This window comes from Oncorhynchus kisutch, linkage group LG9, assembly GCF_002021735.2.
Source record: "Oncorhynchus kisutch isolate 150728-3 linkage group LG9, Okis_V2, whole genome shotgun sequence".
In the NCBI taxonomy this organism is placed as follows: Eukaryota; Metazoa; Chordata; class Actinopteri; order Salmoniformes; family Salmonidae; genus Oncorhynchus; species Oncorhynchus kisutch.
The window spans coordinates 23,685,643-23,713,535 of NC_034182.2; the positions used below are offsets into that span (position 1 = coordinate 23,685,643).

Below are 27,893 nucleotides of genomic sequence, written 5' to 3' on the forward strand. Positions count from 1 at the left end.
TTGGCTTACTTTGAATCCTATAAAATGGAGTGTAGGCCACTAAACGAATGTCCTCTGCCTCACTCGGTTCGGGGGCAGGTTTTTCCAGGTCACACCGGTTAGTTACTAGGGCTGCCGCTCACTGTGATCACTACCTGGACGTTTCTCCTCAAAGTGGTCGACTTCCAATACGGGCATTGAGCTCGAGCGAAATAGGCCCGATATTTCTGTAGACTCAATATTGGATATAAAATGTATGAATAAATATGCTTTGGTGTAGCTGCATTTGGTCAGGATCTATACATGTTCAAGGCAGAATAAGTTTCTTTTTCACATCAGCCAGGGAGAGTTAGGACTCAACTTCCGGTCCAGGACTTTCAAAACAGTTCTTTTTAATGTCACAAAACACATGTTCATTTTCCTTCTGTGCAGCTAACAATCTCCCCTTTTTCTAAAAAAACAGGGGAGAGAAAATAACTTACATCTTGTTTTGATCGAATCTACAAAAATCAAATCCAAAGAAAGGACTAAGGCTTTACAGAAAAAATAAGATTCACATATAAAACAAGGTTGTGATTTCTATATTACATGAGTGAACAAGATTTAAACAAGAGAAAGGATCGTTAAAGACCTCTGTATGCATACAGTAGTTTGCACTGTGCAGCAGTTTGCTGTGCAACGTTTGACAAAGGGAAGACACATCAGTTCTAACCTCTGTGTGAGTGAGGTGCGTACACAAACTCAGACTTCTGACAGACCAACCCCAGTATGAAATGCCTTAAAATACACTAAAAAGAAGAGGTAGAAAGAACAAAGATGGAGACTGAAAAAAAATGCTTCTCAAGAGGGTAGGTGAATGGAGAGATGGACGAATAGAAAAGTTAGAAAGTAAGAAAATGTATGAGAAAATAGTCTGGAACTGTCCACGATGCCAAGTTAAACTGAAAACACTGCATCCCCTCAGAAATCCCATTACACACTGTGGTGTCACACACACACACATTGTATGCTGCTGATTACACACTTGAACAAGGGATTACATAGGGTTAACAGACTTCCTCTCCCAATAAATACATGTCTGTGCCGAGGGTCTCTCAGTTCAAACGTATGCTACTTGGTATAAACAACCATCCCTTCATGTTTTGGTGTGACAATACGGTAAATACTACTCACGGTATAGTAGGGAAGAGGGGAATTCACAGTATTGTACACACCCAATACAGTAGAGCATTCTTTAGGGAAAAAAATTACGACATGTTAGACATCTGGGTATTCATTGAACAGGTTTCCTTTTTCGTAGTAGTGATCCCTGTATGTCTAGGAGTAGTGGTGCAGAAGACGACAGCCATTCAGTAGAGAACAGTGCAGTACTAGTGTTGTAACCCTTAATATGTCACCGCTACACACAACCCATCCTGTAGCATAGCAGCTGTACAGAGACACAGGACTGACTGACCCGACCGGCCACCATCTTGGTTTTCCCAAAACAAAACACACCTCTTTCTTCATGTGTGATTACGAAACGTACATTTCTCATAACATGAAGAATATTATGGATGAATGATGCTTGTGTATGTTGATATCTTTACTCTTTATGACCCATTCCTTCCTCTGGGCCCAGGGCAATAAACCTGAACATATATAAACAAAAATATAAAACGCAACATGTGAAGTGTTGGTCCCATGTTTCATGAGCTGAAATAAAAAATCCCAGAAATGTTCCAAATGCACAAAAAGCTTATTTCTCTCAAATTTGGGGCACAAAATGGGTTTACATCCATGTTAGTGAGCATTTCTCCTTTGCCAAGATAATCCATTCACCTGACAGGTGTCACAGATCAAGAAGCTGATTAAACAGCATGATCATTACACAGGTGCACCTTGTTCTGGAGACAATAAAAGGCCACTCTAAAATGTTCAGTTTTGACAACACAATGCCACAAATGTCTCAAGTTGAAGGAGCGCGCAATTGGCATGCTCACTGTAGGAATGTCCGCCAGAAATGCTGCCAGATAATTTAATGTACATTTTTCTACCATAAGCCGCCTCAAACGTCATTTTAGAGAATTTGGCAGTACATCCAACCGCAGATCATCATGTGTAATCACCGTCTCAGGGAAGCTCATCTGCATGCTCGTGGTCCTCAACAGGGTCTTGACCTGACTGCAGTTCGGCGTCGTAACAGACTTCAGCGGGCAAATGCTCACCTTCGATGGCCACTGGCAAGCTGAAGAAGTATGCTCTCCCCGGATGAATCCCAGTTTCAACTGTACCGGGCAGATGGCAGACATGTGGGCGAGCGGTTTGCTGATGCCAACATTGTGAACAGAGTGCCCCATGGTGGCGGTTGGGTTTTTGGTATGGGCAGGCATATGCTACGGACAACGAACACAATTGCATTTTAAATCGATGGCAATTTGAATGCACAGAGATACCGTGACGAGATCCTGAGGCCCATTGTCGTGCCATCACCTATAATAATGCATGGCCCCATGACGCAAGGATCTGTATACAATTCCTGGAAGCTGAAAATGTCTCTGTTCTTCCATGGCCTGCATACTCACCAGACATATCACCCAATGAGCATGTTGGGGATGGTCTGGATCAGCGTGTATGACAGCTTGTTCCAGTTCCCGCCAATACCCAGCAACTTCGCACAGCCAATGAAGAGGAGTTGGATAACATTCCACAGGCCACAACCAACAGCCTGATCAACTCAATGCGAAGGAGATGTGTTGAGCTGCATGAGGCAAATGGTGGTCACACCAGATACTGATTGTTTTTTTTGACCAACAGATGCACATCTCTATTCCCAGTCATGTGAAATCCATAGATTAGTGCCTAATGAATTTATTTCAATTGACTGATATTCTAACTGTAACTCACTAAAATCTTGTTGCATGTTGCGTTTATATTTTGGTTCAGTGTGTGTGTGCACGCACACACACACACACCGTTCTTCAATTGGCTTCCATGGCAGGCATACTGTAAAGCAACCAGTAGTAATGAACTACCATCTTGGCTCAAACAAGGTGCAGCTTTGACTCACAATGGAGCCGGTGATCTGTCCAGTTTCCAGACCCTCACTAATCCAATCCGTTGTGGAGTATGGATACGCGACAGATGATGTATTGTGGGTAAAGTGCTAGGGTCCTTACGTTGTCCTGTTCATCTGTCACTTCTCAACTCTCTCCCTTGAACCATCACTACTTTGTTCAAAGTATACTAACTTCTCCTTCAAATGTAACCAACCTTACTTCCATCCAACATCTCATCCATGGCATTATTCCTTGCCAATTTAGATTCTGCCCACTCTCCACTTTCATTATGATCTATTTGCTTCTTCACACATTTCCATCACTTGTTCTCTACTTTTCGGTCTCTTCCTTTTTTTGTCCTTCATCTGTCCATCCTCTCATCCCTGGACTCCCTCTGGCTCCACAGAGGTCAGAGTTCACCCTGAACCCGTGTTGGGGGCAGATCCTTCGATGTCAGGGGGCTGGGGCCATCAGTCCTGCATCACTTCCTGGTCGCCCAGGGCAACACCAAAGACATCACAGTACTTCCTGGATCCTGCTCCTACGAGCAGTGTATGCTAGGATTGGGCTGAGGGTTAGGGGTGTGAGACGTGGGGTAGGGAGTAAAGGCTGGGGTCCCAGTCCATCAGTGTGTGTGTGCGTATGTCTACGGCAGAGCAGGGGTGAATGAGTCTTAAGAATTCCTCATTGAGATAACATCTTTAGAATCCAGTGGAGAGGATCTCAGGCTTAGCTGGCTCTGCTGGATGGACAAATAGAAACAGAGAGATTGAGAGGTTTATCAATAACAGAACTCAGAGAATTGATTTAAACCCAAACAAAAACAACAAGAACTGCCCCCATTGAATTTCAAGGTTTGAGAAATGCCTTTGTGAAAAGGTTGTATCCAGACCATATCTTTCAACACATGGTGGGAATGACCCTTGACCGCTGAACTCACCATCCCCTGGGTTCCGGTCCAGAGACGGCGTCCTGACGACGGTTACCTGGTTGCGAGGGAGATCATCTGACTCCTGATTGACAGGCGGCTCTCTTAGTGTTTTCAGCAGCTGGTGATGAGCTGTCTCGATGTCCTGTTGGGGTTATGGGGGGAGAAAATAAGTAATAGTTAGCATGGAAATAATGTCAAAATGTATATTCAACTCTGGGTTCTAAATTGTGTGTGGATTCTCCTGTTTCTCATGTAATAGCATGTCACATCTGTGTGTGTGTGTTTAAACACCTTACCCTCAGCTGGTGCAGCTTGCTCATCAGCTCCTCGATTGTGTGGAAAATCTCATCCACGTGTTTGATCACATAGCTCTGTAGGACCTTTTGTGATTGGCCAAGCCCTCCCTCCCGCCTCAGATTTCTTGGCTCGAATTGTTTGCCAGCAGACAGGGTGGAAGAGACCTGCCCTTCTTCCTCATGATGCTTAATGTTTGATGACATCACTTCCTGGTCCAGATCAGGAAGTTCAGTGGAGGTCAGGGTGGGGGGATCAATGACCTCATCTGTGTGACTCTCATCCAGCAGTCCGTCTCCCTGCTCTGTAGGCATCACCAGGTAGAACACGTTTCCTACAGCACAGTGGAATTAAAGACGATCGTCAATCTTCATGGTGAATTGACAGTAGAGCTGTGAAATCTTATAGTATGTGGCCGGTGTGCATGGTCAGTAGGTATGAGTTGGAAAACCATTCAAAATGGAAAAACTAAAAACGAGTGGATAAATGTAGGTAGAACCAAACAATCTGTGTTTCTAAAATGTTCTCTGGACACGAGCCTAGTGTAGGAATCACAAACATTCTCAGAGAGCCAGGGACCTAAATGGAAGATAGGTTTGAAAAGAACAACTGGACTGTCTACTGGAGCATTACCCCGTACACTGGCCCCGCCTCTCGGCTCAGGCGATTGGTCGGAGTGGAGGTTGACATCAGTGATGTCATCAGGGATAGAAGGAGAGCCCGCAACCACAGCTGTGCATAAGAGGACAGATGGCGTGAAAGAGTGTGTGTGTGTGCGCATGTGTCAGACAGTATACATTTATGTGTAGGGGAGCATGGCAGTGTCATGGGGGTGAGAGTTTGAGGGCAAGTGAGGGAGATGGGATATTGTACGAGGGCGTGAGAAGAAGGAGGCGAAAAGCAAAACAGAGTTGTGGAAAGAGGCAGAAAGATCAGAAGTGCACCCGACCAGTTGAATCACAGAGCTTCGGGAACATGCCAAGAGAAAGGAGTGTGTATTATCAAACAATTAGAGGCCCTCAGTGGTCATTCAGTGGAGTCTAGGGCTGACCCCATTTAGTTTGATTATTTGGTCGACAGATTTTTTTCTGTCGAGCAGTCTAAAATATTGATGTTTTCTGGCATGAGACACCCGTCTGATTCACACCCGCCTCAGTGGACTAATCCATTGGAGGCCGCGGAGATAGAGAACCAGTATCACCAGTAGTACATTTACTGTTAATTACCATCAATGTTTGTTTGGTTATGGTCATTTCTGTTCATAAATTCAATACATTATTATTACAGTCTTTTACCGTTTTCATTGTCGGAGTGGACACGTTGCTGGGCACGTTGTTTGCGGACCGCACTACCTAGTCTATACTTGTGAGTTTTGGTTTATTTCGTTCCATTTTGGACATGCACCTGATTATACACAGAAGAAGGCATAGGCTACCTGGCCTGCGCACAAATGTAGGTCTATAATTGTGCCCTATTGGGGATCTGATAGTATTTCTGATTGTCTTAACTGACCACCACTGTAGAACTTCTCAAAGTATTTTCTTCTTTACCTCAAAACAGCAAGTAAACAAAGTCGGACTGTTTTTTGTCTTCTTCTGGTTAGGCTAAATTTATCTCTGGCTCCCTCCAGTCATTTGTGTGTCTTAATGATTTAAATCAAAGTGTCCTTAAAGCATCCAACAAGCTCAGTACATATAGTTGATTTGATAAAAAAAAACACAGGTTGTGTCTATATGTAAAAATACCTGTTTTAAAATTTCAACCAATTAATTGGTCGAAAGAACAGACAACTAGGTTGACCAAGATTTTTTGGGGGTCGGGGACAGCCGTAGTGGAGTCAGACTTGATTTGACCACAGTAGGCACCAAGAAACAAGCAGTCATTTAACCAAAACAGCCAAAGTTATTAGGTTGTTGTCTACACCTTCTGTCCCAATTACCTTTCCTCACAACATGTACACTGGGGGACCCCACCTCCGAGGGCGGGGCTTCGGAATGCTCAGCCTCCAATTGGCTGGGACTGGCACTGAGAAGAGTATCAGAGGACGCCAGTCTCTGTCTGTCATTGAGTGGGCTCCTCTCATTGGCTGTCTCGTTTGTGGGCGTTCCGTCCGAGTCGTGACTCCACCCAACTTCCTCAAAGTTGTGGAAAATCAGCCGCTTTAGTATCTCCACTGAGACAGAAAGAGGAATTTAATAAATCGACAGTTGATTATCAAACAAACATATTCTAGTGACGCAAAAGTATATGTTCAAGTCAAAAGGTCTCTCTTTCAGTCTCACCGTCTTCAAGAGCTGCCTCAGCCACTCCAATCTGCTTCTTGACGTAGTCCCGTCCCTCAATGTGGAGGAAAACCCCTGATTGTGTCGTTGGTGTGGTGGGCGTGAGCTCATTGTCCTCATCGTTAGGAGAGTTTGTCCCCATTGAAACTGCCTGCCCCGTCATCGAGTCGTCTAGGGAGATTAAAGATAATCAATATGGTAAATGACAGAGAATGATACAGTATATTACTGTATAGAAATGTACTCAATCTAAATTTGATCTACTCCAAAACATATGTATGTTCCCTGTCTGACACAATCTCTCTTACCTGATTGGTAGACATGGCTGCCAGTTGAGACAGGGGAAGCATTACCAAGACTCGGGGAGCTGAGTGAGAGAGTGAATTTAGTCTGGGCAGTTTTGTTTAGGACCAACATAGTGAATAGACTACAATGCCATCTTTTCAATGGTAATTGATAGAAACAGATCAGCTTAGGGATACTCACAAAATAGGTGTGGATCTGTTATTGGTCGAAGGTGAGGAGCCAGCAGCCAATGAGATGGTCTTTTCAAGTTGGTCCTTCCAGCTGTGAAAATAAATAAATAAGACTTAAGAACCAAAGCTTTTCCATGTGATAAGCAAAATGCATTAGTTAAAATGCTAATGATGACAACTCTTGTGTATAAAACTGGTAGACTATAATAGTCCTAGTATAGATATAGCTGGTCTAGATGTGCTCACATGTTTTTCTCTGAGGACGTCCCTGCTACCAGCTCGTATATCTGTTGCTCTGTTGTGCTAATGACGTACAGGGCCTTGTTATCTGAGGAAGGAATGGCACAGGATGAGTGACATTTGTCAATCATTCAAAAAGCAACCACAGTTTTTTGGGGGCATCTCATTAAGGTTTGCATCACTCAACCATGAACACTATGTAATGATCATTATTTCAACATTAAACAAAAGTATTGAGATCGTACATTCTGCTATTACAGATGTCTATTACAGTGTTGTTACACCATTAACAGAAAACTGGTGGTTACATCTAAGCCCAACCACTGACTACTCCACACGGCCTCCCATAACCCCTGACCTCTTACCTGTGGCCACAGAGCGCACCAGCAGTGAGTCTAGCTGGATCACGGGGCTGAAGGAGGCCTTGGTATCCCCGCTACCCCCACCTCCCCCCCCCAGAAAGCGGGACGGGCAGCGCAGCAGCAGCCGGTCGTCTGGACCTCTCTGGAGCAACACCAGAAGGTCTGACAACAGCAGCGCCTGGATCTCTGGGAGCGGCAGGGAGAAACAGAACCACGTGGTTAGAACCTTCCGGGAACAATGCTAACAAAAACCTGGTGGGAAATGGATGTAAGGTTTGTAGAACGTTTGCAACCCAAAAGAGACCAGCGGGGCTTATTAGTTTCGACTACAATGACAAGGGGGTTTGACTAGAGACTGTATGAGGTTTGACTCATTGTGGGGTGTGGTGGGCTTTTCTTACCCAAGGTTTTGTCTTTACTGACTTTCCAGGTGAGAGGACCCTCATGGATCATTCTCTTACTGGTCAGGTCCAGACTCTGAGAGGAGAGACAGAAGACAAAATGGTAGACATCAGCATCACCATAACAATATCGTTGGTTATGTCCAAAAAATAATAATAATCCTTAACCCAGGTTAAATTACTCAACTAAATATTTCAGATCTTCGCGGAAGTCTTTATTCTCTCTCTATGTGGAAATGTTTATTCTATTTCTATTTATCCTCCTAGAGGGTCGCCCGTTGAATTGTCCTGGGGTAAGGGATGTTTTTGGGATTTTCAAGTCCCTCAGTCGAGCACCCGATTCCCTTTTTTGTTTAAGCTGGACTGAAGCACGTTTGGGTACACCTTATCATTGGGTATGTGTTGGAGGAAAAATCTAAACTTTGAGAGGAATGTAGGATAAGGAAAAATTAACAAGATCAAATTGGGCAGTACCTTGAACTGTGGCGTAGGGTCCAACCTGCGCTGGTATTGGTTGAGCCGCTGCCGGTGTTCAGTCTCCCTGACAACCTCGTTGACGGCCTGCAATATCCCCCGGCAACAGGCTTGAGCCTGTTGGAGAGGAGGGAGGTCTGTGGAACCGGCTAGGGAAAGAGAAGGACGTTATTCCAAGTGACATCAAATAAGCTAAAATACCATAGCCAAAGTTTGAGTCAATAGCTAGTAGCTACCTGTCTGCTTCTAGTTAGCTATTACGTGAGTGAGCAGTTACTGTAAGCCTTTCATCAAAACAAACAAGGTTTCCAAATCACCATACATTCTCCACTGGGACGTCTGTCTGTGTGGTAGAAACCTATCCTACTTACCCTCTGTGTGTTTGAGGATGTTGTCCAGTAGCAGAGGGTACTTGGTGAGTCTCTGCGTCTCAGACACCAGCAGGTCCTTCAGCTGCAGCCTCCTACAGTGAGGACTGGCCTCACACTCCTGTTAACACATCAATCACCCAATACATCAATCAAATCAATCCATGAGCAGAGAAGCCATTGCAACTGTGTGCGCGTGTGTTACCTGGATGATGTGTGCGAAACGGGGGTCTTTGCGCTGTTTGTTCTTGATGAGCTCCAGGGCCTGAGACTGCTGACTGCACAGGTGGGACGCCTGCTCCTGAAACTCCTCCCCCGCCACGCCCTCAAACTACCAGAAAGGTACACACCGACGCCCCATTCAAAATACACCACAATTATCCCTAGACATGTTTTCTTCTTTCTCTGATTTAAATCTATTTGGCAGGTATTAGCAATAGCAAAGTCTTCAAATCTAGGAATGGGCATTTGAAGTTAGACATTTTTTCCCCCTCAGATATCCATACAGTAAATACATTTAGGAAAAACAAAAAAGCTCTACTTTATTGACCAATCAGAATGATGCTAGGTGCCACAACCGCAGACAGCACACCATTTCAGGGTGCTAATTCCGACAGTATTTGGCTTAACAGTAGCCTAGGCTAAAAGCAACAGTGAAAGAGAAGTCTGATGTTCGTCATCATAGAACTGATTAGGTAAAAAAATATATATATAAAATACAGGTGCGCACCAATGGAGGGTCCACAAAACCTGGCATAGATCAATGCAAAACTCAATGGAATTGTATTTATTTAAATATATATATATAAATACAATTCCATAGAGTTTTGCATTGATCTATGCCAGGTTTTGTGGACCCTCCATTGGTGCGCACCTGTAGGCTAATCGCTGTTTGAAGTGGGGGGGAAATAGCATACCATTGTCAGGGCTGACGGGAGGGCTAAATGCGATAAGATAGTAAAAACGCCTTTCCATTTAAAACCCGACCCCATAATTAGGGTTGCAAAGCTACCGGTAAGTTGCCGGCATCTTCTGTGATTTTGCTAATGAATAGAAATGTTATGTCAATCTATGGTGATTTATAATGGAATAAATTAAAACACATTCATATATAGTATTCATTTCTTATATCTGTGTCCATATTGTCCATGAGTTTCTAGTAGATGGACCAAATGGTTCAAGAGGGGGAAAAAAGACCAATGAAAAACTGCCACCAGTTTGTTGCCAAATTTTTTTTTACAAATACATATTCACATAGTAAAATAAAAAAGGATATTTCATATTAAACACCAACGGTATTCACTAAGTTTATATTTAGGATAATAATCTACAGCTTTGTCATCCATTTTATATGTAGTAAGACCACACAGAGGGCCAGAGTTAGACACCGGTGATAATATGAGGTACCCAAAAGGGCCACTAGAGGTCTTGTGATAAATTACATTTAAAAAAACGAAGATACCAAAATGCGTTGTAGTTGACTGGTAAAAGTTGAATGTTTCCAGCAATCCTACCCATAACCTATGAGAAAAATCACTTTGTGTAAGAACTGGATATTCGATTAACACAATCCATCTCACTGACGAAGATTGGAGGGGCTAATATATATATATATTTAAGAAAGCGAGAGCGAGATGGGATGACCTGGTTAGTTAAACTCACCCTGGCCAGCATGATGTCACCGATGCCCTGAACGATGGGAGATTCTCGTCTCTTCTTCATGGCTTCGCACAGACTCGCTGTAACACAACAAAAACAACATTGGAGCAACATTGACCAAAAAACAATAACTACATTGAATCAACATTGAGCATAAGCATCATTGGCAATGCTGCAACATTGCACCAACTAAAACCATTTAAACATATGACATTTACACAGCAAAGCCACTCAAAGGGAGGACCCCTTTTATGCGACGTGGCCTTATCAGAACTTCAAATCCACATTGCTTGGATACATATCGGCAGGATTGAGAAACACGCACAGACACACACAGTGACTGACCGTGGAGCTCGTAGACCTGAGGCAGGTTGGGGAAGATGCAGGCCAGCTCGTCAGAGCTCAGAACACACCTCATCTTCTGGAAGAACACCTGATCCAACACCCTGAGTGTACGCAGGTGAGACGCCTCCGTCGTCAGCAACTCTGATAAAGAAAGGGGGGTAGAAAGACAAGACTAAAAAGGGGTGTAAATATAACCCTCTCCTCTAATTTCCTTCTGAAATAACAGTCCCATAGATGCGGATGTCTGATAGAATCGCTTTGGGCTTTTCGCAGCCATCTTTAGAGAGGACAAGGCTTACGTGTTGTATATATATATATATATATGACAGTGGTCTTTAGAGGTTACAGGCCCAGTTATAGATGTATAGCAATGTCACGTGTTACTCTCAGCCTTGCACATTCCTGTTTCTAGACAAAGCCTGGTCAATCAGTGTTTAAAAAAATATATATATATGTTTTACCATAGATGACAGCCTGTCTGTCCACCTCTCGGGGACAGAGAGTAGCCAGGACCTGCGGGGCCACCGTCTCCTGCCAGTTGTGACTGTCCACCACGTCCTCCTCTAGGGCTGGGGCGTCAGGGAGCAAGGCCACCGGGAACTCCACACTCCTACACACAAATACGCACGCGAACACAGATATTCAATACACTTGTAAGTCCCTCAGCAAAGCTTAACACATTAGAGTAGTAAGGTTGACTTACTTTCTTCTGGAAGAGCGAGGGGTGTACGGAGGGGTGGGGTTCTCGCAGGATCTGAGGAGAACAACACACAGATTTGCTATATATTCAATGCTGCTGCTCAACCAGTCTCTAGGAGTGTGGGATTCATAGTTCCAAAGGAGTATGGGATTCATAGTTCCAAAGGAGTATGGGATTCATAGTTCCAAAGGAGTATGGGATTCATAGTTCCAAAGGAGTGTGGAATTCATAGTTCCAAAGGAGTATGGGATTCATAGTTCCAAAGGAGTATGGGATTCATAGTTCCAAAGGAGTGTGGGATTCATAGTTCCAAAGGAGTATGGGATTCATAGTTCCAAAGGAGTATGGGATTCATAGTTCCAAAGGAGTATGGGATTCATAGTTCCAAAGGAGTGTGGAATTCATAGTTCCAAAGGAGTATGGGATTCATAGTTCCAAAGGAGTATGGGATTCATAGTTCCAAAGGAGTGTGGGATTCATAGTTCCAAAGGAGTATGGGATTCATAGTTCCAAAGGAGTATGGGATTCATAGTTCCAAAGGAGTGTGGGATTCATAGTTCCAAAGGAGTATGGGATTCATAGTTCCAAAGGAGTATGGGATTCATAGTTCCAAAGGAGTATGGGATTCATAGTTCCAAAGGAGTATGGGATTCATAGTTCCAAAGGAGTGTGGGATTCATAGTTCCAAAGGAGTGTGGGATTCATAGTTCCAAAGGAGTATGGGATTCATAGTTCCAAAGGAGTATGGGATTCATAGTTCCAAAGGAGTGTGGGATTCATAGTTCCAAAGGAGTATGGGATTCATAGTTCCAAAGGAGTATGGGATTCATAGTTCCAAAGGAGTATGGGATTCATAGTTCCAAAGGAGTGTGGGATTCATAGTTCCAAAGGAGTATGGGATTCATAGTTCCAAAGGAGTATGGGATTCATAGTTCCAAAGGAGTATGGGATTCATAGTTCCAAAGGAGTGTGGGATTCATAGTTCCAAAGGAGTATGGGATTCATAGTTCCAAAGGAGTATGGGATTCATAGTTCCAAAGGAGTATGGGATTCATAGTTCCAAAGGAGTGTGGGATTCATAGTTCCAAAGGAGTATGGGATTCATAGTTCCAAAGGAGTGTGGGATTCATAGTTCCAAAGGAGTATGGGATTCATAGTTCCAAAGGAGTATGGGATTCATAGTTCCAAAGGAGTATGGGATTCATAGTTCCAAAGGAGTATGGGATTCATAGTTCCAAAGGAGTGTGGGATTCATAGTTCCAAAGGAGTGTGGGATTCATAGTTCCAAAGGAGTATGGGATTCATAGTTCTAAGGGTGTGTATGTTTGAGCAGTGTGCATGCTCCAGATCTTGGATTGGGTGTGTGTTGTAATCTCACCGTGCTGAGCTACTGGAGGCAGAGGAGGTGCTGTGGTGTAAGGGTCTCAGGCCCGGCCCTTCACTCTCCTCTCCACAGTCCTCCATGTCCACGTCGCTACGTGACCGAGGGACTGTCTCCGCCCCCGAGGACCCGCCCCGCCGACGCCCCTCCCCCTGCGCCTTCAGAGACTCACTACGAGCCAGACGCATCGACACCGTGGGGCTGAGAGAGGGAGAGACACGAATCAAACACATGCACGGGTTTGAACACACTAAGAATTTTGCTCAAGGGTCGAGACACACACACACACACACACACACACACACACACACACACACACACACACTCTCTCTCCCTCCCTCTGTTACCTGTCCATGCTGTCCTCTCCCAGGCTGCTGGAGGACAGTCTCGGAGCGTCTCCCTCGGCCCCCTCTTCCCCGGGGATCTCTGTGTGGTTCTCAAACTGCTGGATGATGTTCCTCACACTGCCCGGGCGCACTGAGGAGAGGAGACAGGAGACGCACAGAGAGCAGGCACATAGAACATCAATCAAACGTAAATGTATAAAAACAACATACACCGAGTGTACAAAACATTAAGAACACCTTCCTAACAGCCTTAATTGGTCAGTGCATGGACTCTACAAGGTGTCGAAAGCATTCCAAAGGGATGCTGGCCCACAGTGACTCCATTGCCTCCTACAGTTGTGTGAAGTTGGCTGGATGTCCTTTGGGTGGTGGACCTTTCTTGATACACACGGGAAACCCAGCAATGTTATATGGTTATTCACACAAACCGGTGCACCTACTACCATACCCAGTTCAAAGGGGCACTTCAATATTTTGTTTGGCCCAGTCACCCTGTGAATAGGACACACACACAATCAATGTCTCAATTGTCTCGAGGCTTAAAAATCCTTCTTTAACCTGTTTCCTCTCCTTCATCGACACTGATCAAGGTGGATTTAACAAGCGACACCAATAAGGGATCATTGCTTTTATCTGGGAGGTCTATGTTAGGGAAAGAGCAGGTGTTAATGTTTTGTACACTCAGTGTAACTCAGCAGTTGTCAAAAAGTGCTTTACAGATACCCAGCTTAGACTACAGAGAGCAAGCGATAACAGTAAATGATGTACGAACACATGACTAAGTCGCTTTGGATAAAAGCGTCTGCTAAATGGCATTTGTTATTATGCAGTGCCTTCAGAAAATATGAAGCATATTATTGAATCTGCTTGAAAATCTGTCAAGACCTGAAAATGGTTGTCTAGCAATGATCAACAAGCAATTTGACAGAACTTGAAGAAATTTGAAATGAATTAAAACAAAAGGGCAAATGTTGACTTACCCAGAAAGACTCACAGCTGTAATCGCTGCCAAAAGGTGAGTCTGACACGTATTGACTCAGGGGGGGGGGGGGGGGGGGGGGTTGAACACTTATGTAATCAAGATAATGCTATTTTTTTATTTGGTTTTGTTTACAAATGCTAGAATTTTTTCTTCCACTTTGACAGTATTTTTTGTAGAATGTTGACCCCCCCACCCCCCCCCCCCCCTCCCAAAAAATGGCAATTGAACCATTTGAATCCCATTTTGTAAGAACATTTGGAAAAAGTCAAGGAGCGTGAATACTTTGTGAATACTTTGTGAATACTTTGTGAATACTTTGTGAATACTTTGTGAATACTTTGTGAATACTTTCTGGAGGCACTTTATATTAACGCTTTAAAAATGAGATTAGAAAACACTGAAGAAAAAAAATACGACAAAAAGGAAAGACCTAAAATTATAAATAAAAAGACATAAATGATATACCTTCAGTGGGAGACAAGGGGACATGGAAGGCTGAAAAATCAAAGTGAAACCAAAAAAATAACAATGAAATCAGAACAATCATTTTAAATCCTCTACAACAAATCAATAAGACTGAAAACAAAGGATGAGGTCAATGGAATTCAATTATACTGTTAGATGAGAACAAGAAGTGTGTGTGTGTGTGTGTGTGTGTGTGTGTGTGTGTATATATATTTACTGGACTGAGAGGTGCTCCTGGGCTTGCCGATATACTTCAGGATGGGGTTTCTCTTCCTGTCCTCTCCATCCTTCTCTTTCTTTGAACTGCTCAGCTGTAGTAAACAAACAAAAGAACACCACTGGAAAATTGGATAAACTGGCATCGAAGCAAAACTCCAACACAACGTTTCATACCCTATAACGATGAACGCTAAGACAGAGGAATTAGACCGAACACGTGAGACCTCTCGGTTGATCATTACCTCAAGGTTTGTAGCTTATGGACTACATGCTCTGCCAATTCAAAATAGCCCGAATAGCTTTGATGTTTCAATAAATACGACTGATAAGAGAATTACAAATCCATGCGTCGGTGGTAGGACAAGAGTCCTGCCTCCTCCCCTCCTTACCTTCTTGGTCTTGGGAAAGAAGGAAAGCCACTTCTCCTTCTCAGTGCTGAGGCCTGGGAACACCCTGGAGTCCCTCAGCTTTATGCCTGAGTGACGGAGGTACAGCAGCACCGCAGAGGCTAGACGAGAACTGAAGGGGGGAGGGAGAGGGAAGGAAAAAGAGGGGAAAAAGGTAGAAGGGGGAAAGAAGAGGAGAGAAAAAAAAGGTAGAAGGGGGTAGACAGAAAAGGAAAAAGGAGAGAGAAAAAAAGGTAGGGGGAGAGAAAAAAGGTAGAAGGGGGGGGGAAGAAAGATACAAAGAAAGGGGAGGGGAGTAGAGAGAGAGTAAAAGAGAGAGTGAGATAGAGAGGGATGGGTAGAGAAGAAGGGAGAGCGAAAAATCGAGAATGACAGAATTGAGTAGAGGCTTCTCCATGCCGAACAGAGTAGTATTGAGAGTCAGTCATGCTCCAGCAAACACACGCGCGCCGGCTTTAATTACCTGCTCTCCTCTTCATGCTTCGAGCTGCAACACACAGAAAAACAACCATTAGCTTATTCTAAAATCGCTCGCCCTTTTGGCCTTCCACACAAAATAAAAATACAAAAAATTGATTTTTATTAGATCTGGGGATTATTTCCAAAGAGTCTCGGCCCAGTAAAACAAGGTGATCAAAAAAAAAATCCTCCCTGAGAAAAATCAAGGTGTCCCGTTGAGTGTCTACCTGCTAGCAAGTGAGTCATGTGATGGGAGTGGGCGGGTGTGTTTTAAAGCATCATGTGGCTAGGCGGCCATGGCTAGCCTGCCGAAGCTCCCAGTGATCACACACTGCCCTTTGGTACGGTGCAGTGAGAGGTTGAGCTGGCGGACTCACGGTCATGCGCTCCAATACCGTTTTATTGGCCACCGGGCGGCTACAACTGCTGACCCGTTGCTTGGCAACCGCCGGGTTCAGTGCTCTGATGGTTACAAACAGTGTGTCCCACTGTAGTTGCTGTTGTGCTTTGCTGACATTGAATAATCAAGAAAAAAAGAAAAGGTAAGCGCAACACCGTATCATCCTTCGTATTGTTTGAAGTTATCATAGTAGTGACGCAAGAGCACAAAAAAAAAGAGCTTTGAGGACACCTCACCCTGGGTGAACATGATGGAAGATTTGGGTTTAGATGATGCATAGACATAGCCACCAGAAGCACTGCAACTAAAAATAGCACTGCCACCTCACGACACAGCCACCCGAAGCACTGAAACTAGTAGCACTGCGACCGCACAATGGAAAGGCATGATAGATCTACTCGACTTATCAATGACAGGCAGCGTGTGATAGTTCAACCTATCCTCATCATCATCCCAAAAGGTCATATCTGACTTTCATACTCTAGAACAATTGTAACTTTTAATTCCTGGATTTTGTAAAGAGACGAACAGAGACAACCACCCCGTACACTCCTTAATAAATCCACCCCGTAACTGGAGTAGATACACAGCATCAGTGGTGTTACCAAGGGTCTTGATCTCGACACAGCCTTTTAACAAGATTCAGCGAATCATAGTACAAACTTCTAGTAGGAGGAACAGATACTGAGTGATTGGATAAAACCTACAGAGATATTGTGAGTTGAAGAACATACTCTTTGGGAAGCAACCAGGTCCAGCCTACGCTATGGTAATTAACCGCTTGTTGTAATACATGTACGAGGCATTAAGAGTTCAAGTGTTTTGATGATTAAAGACAATATAACGGTTTGGACAGAACAATCATTTTATTGTAACAGATATCCTCTATATTAATACTCAAGTAGTATTAGTCGACGGACATAGACTGTAATTCGTAACCAAGGTAAAGCTTGCGTGAGTCTAGATATAAGAGCATACAAAAGGAAAGTGAAACAAGAGGTGCTCTAAGTCTGATTGATATTATCTAAGATCCTGAAACAAGCCTAAACGGCATCACACAAGGCTAATCTCAGAATAAAAGGGCAGGATACATAACCAGGTCAGTCCGGCGGACCTGTGAGTCACCTGTTAGCCGGGTGGCATGACAACTTGAGTGAGACGACTTGTATCACTCTCAACGGGGGGGGTACCTTAACGGTCCGATAGCAAAATCCCCTACCGTGACAGTAGTCATATTGCTATTTAAAAAGTGGCCCTGAAAAGCTTGTGGCCCTGAAAAGCTTGTGGCCCTGAAAAGCTTGTGGCCCTGAAAAGCTTGTGGCCCTGAAAAGCTTGTGGCCCTGAAAAGCTTGTGGCCCTGAAAAGCTTGTGGCCCTGAAAAGCTTGTGGCCCTGAAAAGCTTGTGGCCCTGAAAAGCTTGTGGTCCTGAAAAGCTTGTGGTCCTGAAAAGCTTGTGGCCCTGAAAAGCTTGTGGCCCTGAAAAGCTTGTGGCCCTGAAAAGCTTGTGGCCCTGAAAAGCTTGTGGCCCTGACATACACTTCATATACAGTGGGGTCTAAAATGATTGACATCCCTGTTTTCAATACATTTCATACCCCCCCCCCCGTGCAAGGACACAGACTTTTTAGAAAATGTTTCATGAGCTGGAGAACACAATGAGAGGGATCTTCCACCATTCCTTCATAGAGAAACCTTCCAGATCTTTGATATCCTTCGTCTGCGCTTATGGACAGCCCTCTTCAATTCAAACCACAGGTCAAACCAAGATCCACCACCATTTTTTTTTACACAGTAGACGTGAGGTTATTTTCTGCTCGCGCGTTCTCATTTCGACGCCGAACCCATTGCTGGTGTGCGTGGCCAAAGAGCTTCATTTTCATGTCATCTGACCAAAGCACTGGTTCCAATCCAAGTCCACTTACAAGTGTCGGATAACATGAAAATAGAGCTGTTTGGCCACTCACATCAGCGGTGGGTTTGGCGTCGAAATGAGAACGCGCGAGCAGAAAATAACCTCCTTTTGAGCAGACAATAGTAGCCGACTTCTTTTACACAGTCATTTTTGCTCATCTTTATCAAGGGTGGCAATAACGTCAGACCACACTGTATGTATATAGTGAATACCGTTATGAATACAGTACCTGGCCCTTATAAGATATACTTTACGTATCATATAAAATCGGTAGACGTTCCAACTCACAGTATTTCCCAGAGAGCAGTGACCTGTCTGTCCACCACTAGCCTCTCCTTGGCTGGGTCTCCATCCAGCTGCTGCAAGTCTCCCTCTCCAAACAGAGAACCCAGACCCATCATCTGCTTACTCCTGCACACACAACATAGGTTACACAAACACAACACACACGCAATACAAACACAATTAACACACACAGCCATTTTCTGCATTTTACCGCAAGCCTCACCTACGGTTTCATATACACACACACACACACACACACACACACACACACACACCCTTCCAAACAACACTACTCAACTAGGCAGTACCTGTAATCCTGTATTTGGTCCTGAATGTCAGGCAGCACCTGCTGTTGGAGCTCAGAAAGAGGTCCCCTGATGTCCTCCTGGGCATGGAGTCGACTCTCTGGGACAGGGCAACAACACTAGACAGTAAGACTAACCGAATAACACAACACAGTGCATTCATAGCACAGATTGCCCAAACAGTGTAACAACTGTTGACCTATGTTGAGAGTAACTTACCTATATCGGACAGGTATTCTTCTCGTACTCTGATTTTCAACGGCTGCAAAAGAAAAGAAAAAAACATTTAAGGAGCCATTACATAACCGAGTTCAAGCTTTCTTTACAATCTCTCAAGATGAATCGATGGGCTGAGTGAGTAGCAGGGCGGAACAAGGATCAGCCCCCCCGCCCCCCCTGATCCATGGCATTTAATTCATTATGATCCAAAAGTCCAAACGGATCCTAAATTAGCACTCTCACTTTGAGATGCTTGATACCTACAGCCCCTGGTCTATCTGAATGTGATTCATTAATTGAACCAATGAGAGACATACAGCATCAGGGTCCAGGAAGTGGGAGCAGATCTGTGGGGCGAGGGCACGGGCGTCTTTAGGGCTGGAGCCCAGGTAGACCTCCACCGACAGGTAGAACAGCTGTTGTAAAGACACACACACACACACACACAAGATTAATTCCCATGTAAAATATATGAAACTACAGTAAATAACAGTATTCAAGGTCAAAGCACTGACCAGCGGGTTGGGATCCAGTAGCTGGCTGAAGAGGTATCTCATGAACACGGTCATGTGGGCTGGTCGCGACTTGAGAAGTTCTATGTCTTGAAATGGGCCGTCCATCTGGGGGGGGGGGGAAGAAGGAGATTAACACAGTTAAAACATAGCTACGTGAGACGCAGGGTAGTTCGATGAAGTGAGTGATGTTTTCTGATGAGGACCATCTCACCTCATTGAGCGGATAGCTGTCGTCCTCTTCCTCCTCTTCCTCTGGGCCAATGATCTGAGCCTTCCCAGCCTGACAAGATACACATCATGATGATACGAGGCAAATAGAACTGGCATGTGTTTTTGTGTGTAGGAGACATTGTTCACCTCACCAAAGGGTAGACTACAGGTATCTGCAAGTGTGTGTGTTCTCACGGAATCGGTGTGTGCGCGCAACGCGTGTTGCTTGGTCTCACCGAGTCGGAGAAGGTGTGTGTGTCGGAGCCCTGTCTCCGGTAGAGGGGGGTCCTGAAGGAGGAGGTGGAGGGGGAGGAGTGGGGGCTCTCACAGGCCTGAGGGAGGAAGAGTGAAAAGGACCATATCTCTCTTCCTCATTCACTTTCTCTCTCTCTGGGATTCTCTCTCGCTAATCAGTCATAAAGAAAAGGATGAGCGCCTACATTACTTACCTCAAAGTCTCCTTCACTTGAATCCCCCGACAACCGACCTGCAGAAACATCAAGACAGTACATCAATTTTCCTCACACAAAAAAACCCCACAAGAATTATGGACAAACAAAATCCCATAGAAACCTTCTCCTGCTACTACATAGCTGGTCACAGATTCCAATCGAGTTCCATCCTTGAGAGACAGAGAAACAACAAAGATGTTAAACTGCGGTAATGACAACATAATAGATAGTGCCTATTAGGTACTGACAGGTTTAGATGACTGGTGTTAAGAGTCTGTTGTCATGCACACAGGTATCTCACCAGATCTTGCTGGATTTTAACCCTGACTTGTTGGGCCCGCCGCTTGGCACTTTCGATTCGCTCCTCCAGGGATGGGGAGGGGTTCAGTAACAGTTCCTCCATCAAGTCCTGCGGGATTGGTCAAAGTGACATTATCAGAGGCACTGATTGGTCAGTGATGAGAACCCCCCCCCAATGATTATTGGTCTGAATAAAAGGGCTACTTTCATAAGCAGTGTGTCCTTTCCATTGCATATTCAGTGGGGCACAACATTTTGAGATAGAAATGCAATATATAGAACGGATATGTCTATATTCCAGATGACCGAAAAGTATCCATTCTAAGTGTGTTTGACTGTTTGGAGTAGCAACATTTCCCCAAAGGATTCCGGATCCTGCTTATTACCTACTGATTCCGGGAATCTTCCAACCAAGATTTCTGGAAAACCCGGAAAGTTTGGGGAAAGTTACCGGAATTTCGCAACCCTGTACGTAGCCGTTACCTGAAGCTCAGCCTCTCCCTGTTCCAGCATGTTCCTGAGGATCTGAGTGGCGTGTTTCTGTACGTCTAGGTTCTAACACACACACAAAATGACAGAGGAGGAAGAGAGAAAATGCGGTGTTATTCAACTCATTGTCGTTTGACCCATGTTACGCAACATCACTTGATTATACGGTCACAGAAATCGTCAGGTTTAGCCTACCAGCCAGTGTCTAAGTATTATGGTGACGGTTAAGGTATGGTGAGGGAACTCACCTGCAGTGGTTTGGTGATCCTTTGGGAGGGGTTGCTGGTCAGTCCGGGGGAGAGGGGTGGAGGTGGTGGAGGCGGGGCTTCTCCTCCCAGTGACGTCCGCTGATTGGGTAAGAGGTCAGTGGGGAGGGGATGTAGGGGGAGGGCAGCTGCTGAAGGGGGTGGTCCTTGAAGAGTCAGAGCAACATATGTCCCAGCTGGAAGGAAAGAGTACAGGAGAGCGATAGAGCGTGAAAGCGCAACAGAGAGAAGACAGGAATTGACAAGACATATTACTACTCCTGAACACATTTCACAAATGAAGGCATCCTAAGCAGAGGCGTCGCCACCAACGTTATAGTGACCAGTGACACTCACACTTGATGAGCTTCACCACTTCCTGATGAGACATGGACGACACCAGCGAGCCATTGACCTGAGAGAGAGATGGAGGGATGGAGAGAGGATAAGAAAGAGAGAGGAGCACTCACTCCGCTGAGTGTAGTCTCTGATCACGAAGACATAGATATTGGGTTCGCGGTAAAAGTTTGAAACGAGGAGTAACCTTTATGATTCTGTCTCCCTCGTGGACCCCTGCCTTGACCGCTGCGCCACCTGCATGGAGAGATATGAGTGACATATGACAGACTGTCCAGGAAGCATTAGAGAAGACGTGTAGAAATGTACGTGTTGGTTCTAGACGGTTCTGACCTGGTCGAACATTCTGCACCAGCTTGATCCTCTCGCCACACACAGTGAAGCCGAACCCTAGCTGGTCCTTCTGTACAACCACACATCTCTGAACCAGACCTTGACCTGAGAGAGGGAGAGAGAGGAGAGGTGAGATGGAGTGAAGGAGGGAGGGGAAGATCTATCTGTGCTATAAAACCCATGTACCTGTGCTCTCAGTGGGGAAGTCAGCCAGAGGCTCCCTCTGCTGGCCGCTGGAGGTCTTGCGCTCCGAGTCTCCTATCGTCAGGCTGCTGAGCCTGGAGGGAAAGGCAGGACAAGAGAAACGTGAGACACAAATAGGGTGCTACACGATGGAAGGATTAATCAATCAGGATAACACTGGGATGGCTGGGGAGAAGGAGGGAGGAATTCTGGCAGGTGGTGAAGAAGGAACGAGGAGAGAGTAAAGGGGAGTGTATGGGACACAGCGGCTGCATCTCAAGTCGCCTTTCCCTGGATCCCATCTCCTTGACTCCTTCTCAAGCGTTTTGGAGAAGGTCCAAAATCCTGTGTCGCTCAGACCTTCTTCTCCAAAGCATTTTGAAAAGGAGGCGAAGAGAGAGGATGTGAGGTATTGAGGAAAAATGTACTGTAAAATAGCCAGAGATACAGGCAGAGGAGACCAGGGGTAGTTAGATGGAGAGAGTGCAAGAGGTAGGAGGAGAGATCCTGTGGAGGGGGGGGGGGGCTGTGGAACGTGGGCGAGCTGGAATCTGTGCTTAGTTTGCCTTTCAGCATTTCTTGCAGCTCAAGTATAAACTGAGCAGAAAACTCACCAAGCAGCAAAAGGGCTGAAAGCGAGAAGCCAGAGAAGGGAGCAAGAGAGAAAAGGAAAGGTGGTTAAGAATAAAAGTAGGAGAGTACAAAGTAGACGAGCACTGAGAAAAACAAGGAGAGTTAAAGAGTATGTAAAGTTTGATGACACCAAGAAAGGAAGCCTGCTGTAGCAGATTTCTGAACCTCCTCCCCAGGCTGGTAAAACTGTGCTTCAAAGTGGAACTTGAAAGTGGTGTGGGTAAAAAAAGAAAAATCGGAAGCGAGCTTGCTAAAGTTGTATTAGACGGGACTTTTACGAACTCAATTCTTTGTTTAAATCACTTGCGCTGCTCGTGCTCTGCTGTCCACAATGTAGAGGGAAGGTTCATCTAAGGCAGGGATCATCAACTAGATTCAGCGAAGGGCCAATTTTGTACTTGATTGGGTGGTCAGGGGGGCAGAACATGATGACAAATAATTTGTAGGCTGCAAATTGACCGCAAGAAGCCAAAACAGATATAATATTTGACTAAAACAATAATTTCAAACCTTGATTATATTTGTATACGATCACATATATTTATATTATGCGTTGGAATACTTTGGAACAGATTTCCAAAATTAAAATCACTTGGAGATGATTTGCTGTTTTTTTTCTTCTTTTTATTAACAGTCTATTAGGTCCAACAATTGCAAAATAGATCAGAAAACTTATGGGCCAAATAAAAATCACCCGCGGGCCAAATTCGGCACACGGGTCGCTTGTTGGGGGAACCCTGATCTAAGGATTATGCTAGATGTTGGACTGAGAGCACAGCCATAGGCTTTCATTCAAGTTCCATTCTGAGGCGCTGTGAAACCAGACGGTTAGACAGCGAGAGAGCCGGCAGGTGGACGAGATTAGCAGCGTTCCAACTGCAGATCTACATTAACCACCAACAGGGGCTCTTATTAGACAGCCAGTCTACCTGGGCAGATGAGAGTGTTTCTTAATGGCTGCCCCACTGTCACATGACACAGGAAGTGGACACAGAGATAGCAAAAGTAAAAGGAGGAAAAGGGAAAAAAAAGAGAGGTACACATGAACAGACAGACAGACATGCATACACATACAGTATACAAATACAATAGGACAGTGAGTCATAAAGGATACCACATCAAATATAACCAGTGAATCTAATGTGATACAGCTCCTCCAGAGTTGAGAATAGCCCTGTACGGAAAGGTACGCTCAGGGGATCACAACTTAGTACAACATCCAACATGCGGTAATGCGGGCTGGTAGAAGCAATAGGCTAAAGCTAGTAGATCTTTGAACATAATAGTCACTGACTGCATGTCTAGCAAGAAGACATCAGGAGAATCAATTGTACAGTGGCAAGAATAAGTATGTGAACCAATTGGTCATACAATTGGATCTGATCTTCATCTAGGTCACAACAATAGACTAACAGTCTGCTTAAACTAATAATACCATTTTCATGTCTTGATTGAACACACCGTGTAAACATTCACAGTGGAAGGTGGGAAAAGTATGTGCACCCTTGGATTTAAAAACTGGTTGACCCTCCTTTGGCAGCAATAGTTGCAGATCAGACCCGCACAACGGCCAGGAGGATTTTTGGACTATTCCTCTTTACAAAACTGTTTCAGTTATGCAATATAAGAATATAAGAAGTCTGATGTGAACTGCTGTCTTGAGGTCATACCATAGCATCTCAAATCGGGTTGAAGCCATTCTGTTGTTGATTTACTTCTGTGTTTTGGGTCGTTGTCTGTTGCGTCACCCAGCTTCTGTTGAGCTTCAATTGGCAGACAGATAGGCTAACATTCTCCTGCAAATGTCTTAATAAACTTCGGAGTTAATTTTTCTGTCGATGATAGCAGGCTGTCCAGGCCCTCCATGACGCCACCATACTTTACAGTTGGGATGAGGTTTTGATGTTGGTGTGATGTGCCTTTTTTTCTCTGTGCATAGTTTTGTGTGTTCCTTCCAAAACAACTCATCTGTAGTTCCATCTGTCCACAGAATAATTTGCCAGTAGCGCTGTGGAACATCCAGGTGCTCTTTTGCAAACTTCAGACGTGCAGCAGTGACTGGAGAGCAGTGACTTCTACTGTGGTGTCCTCCCACGAACACCATTGTTGTTTAGTGTAGGCTTGTCAGAGATGGTAGCATGTTCCAGAGATTTCTGTAAGTCTTTAGTGTCAGCTGACACTCCAGGATTCTTCTTAACCTCATTGAGCATTCTGCGCTGTGCTCTTGCAGTCATCTTTGCAGGACGGCCACTCCTAGGGAGAGTAGCAACACTGCTGAACTTTCTCCATTTGTTGGCAATTTGTCTTACCTTGGACTGATGAACATCAAGGCTTTTAGGGATACTTTTGTAACCCTTTCCAGCTTCATGCAAGTCAACAATTCTTGATCTTAGGTCTACTGAGATCACTTTTATTCGAGGCATGGTTCACGTCAGGCAATGCTTCTTGTGAATAGCCAACTCTCATTTTGTGAGTGTTTACAGGGCAAGGCAGCTCTAACCAACATCTCCAATCTCGTCTCATTGATTGGACTCCAAGTTAGCTGACTCCTGACTCCAATTAACTTTTGGAGAAGTCATTAGCCTAAGGGTTCACATACTTTTTCCAACCTACACTGTGAATGTTTAAATGATGTATTCAATATAGACAAGAAAAATAAACTAATAACACACAAATTATTGTAAGCACTATTGTTGTGACTTCAATGAAGATCAGATAAAATTTGATGACCAATTTATGCAAGGGTTCACATACTTTTCTTGACACTGTACTTCCTTGATTACTTACATCCTCCCCACTCGTCTCCTTCTCAAAGCGCATTGGAGCTCCCTCCCCTCTGATCTTCTCATCCAATTGCGTTTTGAGAAAGAGACAAGGAGAGAGGACCAGAGAAAACAAGGAAATAAAACAGATTGACCCATCTGTCAGTAGCACCATCATCAGCAGTCAGTCCTACCTGTCCAGTGTTGAGGTGGGGGGGCGGAGACTCATGGCTGCAGACTGCTCGAGTGTGACCGTGTCCTCTCCTCCAGTCCAATGATGTCACAGCAGGGTGACCATCTCCTTTTCTCTTCAAGTTTCTTTGTACAGAGCTCCACAGTGCTGCTGCTGTCTGCCAGTTATGTCCAAAAGTTACAACTCCTCACGTCAGCTAGTGGGGAGCTTATTCCTTTCAGAGAGCACTCGGTGCATATTCCTAATTTTGTCATAGGCAATCTTCAAGTATCTTACAGTAGACCGTTGAAACAGCGCTCCCGGCGAATTGAAAGTGTTAGAACAATCTAGCGTGACAGGAAAAGTAAAAAAGAAATAGCTGGTGGGGGACTTTAAATTGTGTGCTATCTCAAAGCAAAATACATGACATTCAGGCACCACTGACTGTGCAATATCTACAGTGTTATTTTCATTTAGTCTTAAGACAAAGTGTAACTACATAGCAATACCAACAACAAGCAAATCAATACAAAAGTAAAGAGTATCTTTTTTTAAAGGCTTGTTGTGTTTCCAGTCCTACCAGGAAGTGATAGCTTGCACAATAACGTTGTCATCAAATGTCTTAGTGACAGAGTAATGCCTGTTTGTCAACAGCTCCTGTCCTATTGTATTTGTTTTCTGAGATAATAGCTAATAAACATTCGAATTTATTACAACGCATATGCATTTCCACTAGTATCCCAACATTAGCTTAAACTCATTCAAATCTAAGTAATATTTATATATATAAAGATTCCCTCCAGCTTATTATGTTGATACTTCCAATCCAAGTAAAGTCAGCTAGACAACTGTACTCGCATTATCCTCAGTAAATTGGTTTCCATCCCTTGCGAGCTAAATTTAGTTACAGGGTCCTTGAGGCTAGTTTACTGGTGTGGCTCTTGGAACAGTACATGGAACAGTACATGATCTCCGTGCACGTGATGATGTTCGACTAGACGTCCCTTTATCTTGTGTTAAAACTTGGCCAATGTTCGATGTGGTGCTGTGAACCGTTCTAAAATGCGAGTTCGTGCAACATTTAAAATGCACAAAAAGCATATTCGAATGGCATGCATTGGTGCAGCATGATTACCTAAGTGTTCCTAAATTGACTAAGAGGTGGATATCCGCTGTAAACAGGATGCCTTCTGACCTGACTGGACTTTCCACTGCAACACTAACTCGTAGCTGTACACTGGAGCCTGTTTAATGTTACAATATCTAGTATTGCAAAGCGAACTACGATGTAAGGGCTAGCTCCCTAACAAGCTAGCTAACGTTGACTAGTCAGTGAACGTTGCAATTAAATGCTCCCGATAAACTTTCCCAAAATTGAAAGAACAATTATATCCACCACAAGCGACTAGTTGGCTGATGTTATTGATATCCAGCATTACATAACGTTAAGAACCTACCCAGCTAACAGCGCGCTAGCTTGCCCTTTACATCAAGTTGGCTAGCTTGCTAACTAGTTAACGTTAGCCATAACGATGGCTATTATTGCTATATAGCTAACTAAATATTGTTTTGATGCTAATTAAACACTTGCTTTTGCCAACAAATGGGGTCTCTTTCTGCAACACTCACTGTTGTAGAGAATATTTTGTTGTGATAAGCAAATAATGACTGGCAGGCTACTAACAAGCTAATTCCGATAGAGGCCAAAAGCCATCCGCGACATCACGTGAAAACTGTGATTGGACACAAGAGCGTTCTCATCGGCTATGACGCCGACAGGGAGCAATGGCGAGCAGCAATGGAGAACTAGCTAAACTAGTCTGCCACTCAAATGCATTGGCTAGCTAGCATCAAATGCAGACAGAGGCCAGTTACCCCTCTGGAATGTAAAGATATATCCAGTATCCTATTACTTGTACAATCAACTTGGATGTCTTGCTCTCAAAATACAGTCCATTCGATTCGGCTTAGCTTTATAGGTAGATGCAGGCGACGTCTCTCCTTCCCAAACAACTCGCTTCATGTGATCAAACTGCTGAATTCCATAGGGTGAGATTCCATTGTCCCATACTCCCTCGCATTCCTCGATTAATCCACATTTCTGATTGCATGAATATGTTCATGTATTTAGCTGTAGCCTTCTGGCCGATGATCCATATTATGTTGTTTTCCACCCACCTAAATCCAGTAGCAAGTCCTCCTCTCCCATAAAGTGGTGGTTGTGTATGGAAATCACACCATTTCCAAAGAGCAAGACAAACAAAAGAGACGCCACTAACTGGTCGGATTCCAGTATTGCAGCAGTCCATACA

General features: G+C 44.4%; 1 protein-coding gene across 6 annotated transcripts; it reads right to left on the minus strand.

Annotated features, from left to right (window-relative positions):
- Positions 1–346: 346 nt before the first annotated feature.
- On the minus strand, positions 347–27,881 carry LOC109896906 (rho guanine nucleotide exchange factor 11). Of its 6 annotated transcripts, none has more exons than XM_031832192.1 (42): positions 25,604–27,881; positions 22,629–22,643; positions 22,018–22,109; positions 21,832–21,936; positions 21,686–21,735; positions 21,499–21,556; positions 21,145–21,338; positions 20,891–20,962; positions 20,409–20,516; positions 20,229–20,277; positions 20,105–20,142; positions 19,892–19,987; positions 19,657–19,725; positions 19,446–19,550; positions 19,248–19,346; positions 18,931–18,973; positions 18,715–18,811; positions 18,410–18,532; positions 15,814–15,837; positions 15,333–15,462; positions 14,942–15,035; positions 14,725–14,754; positions 13,278–13,407; positions 12,928–13,131; positions 11,553–11,603; positions 11,311–11,459; positions 10,850–10,990; positions 10,508–10,584; positions 9,051–9,176; positions 8,849–8,966; positions 8,478–8,626; positions 8,004–8,079; positions 7,606–7,788; positions 7,247–7,328; positions 7,011–7,091; positions 6,833–6,891; positions 6,525–6,695; positions 6,182–6,415; positions 4,876–4,974; positions 4,245–4,576; positions 3,958–4,090; positions 347–3,756 (listed from the first exon to the last, which is right to left on the minus strand). In XM_031832192.1, the coding sequence occupies exons 1-42, from the start codon at positions 25,636–25,638 to the stop codon at positions 3,719–3,721; spliced, it is 4,359 nt and encodes a 1,452-aa protein (XP_031688052.1). In that variant the 5' UTR covers positions 25,639–27,881; the 3' UTR covers positions 347–3,718. The 6 variants fall into 6 exon arrangements, with proteins under 6 accessions (XP_031688052.1, XP_031688051.1, XP_031688053.1 ...); XM_031832191.1 differs by having other exon boundaries at positions 347–3,759; positions 25,604–27,880; XM_031832193.1 differs by lacking the exon at positions 14,725–14,754 and having other exon boundaries at positions 347–3,759.
- Positions 27,882–27,893: the final 12 nt, after the last annotated feature.

Excerpts from the sequence above, each read along its gene's own strand:
- LOC109896906 (XM_031832191.1), bottom strand. The coding sequence starts at position 25,638 with ATGAGTCTCCGCCCCCCCACCTCAACACTGGACAG. Across the intron at positions 21,937-22,017 it reads CTTCCCCACTGAGAGCACAG|GTCAAGGTCTGGTTCAGAGA; the intron begins GTACATGGGTTT and ends TCCCTCTCTCAG. Across the intron at positions 21,557-21,685 it reads AGGGAGACAGAATCATAAAG|GTCAATGGCTCGCTGGTGTC; the intron begins GTTACTCCTCGT and ends TCTCTCTCTCAG.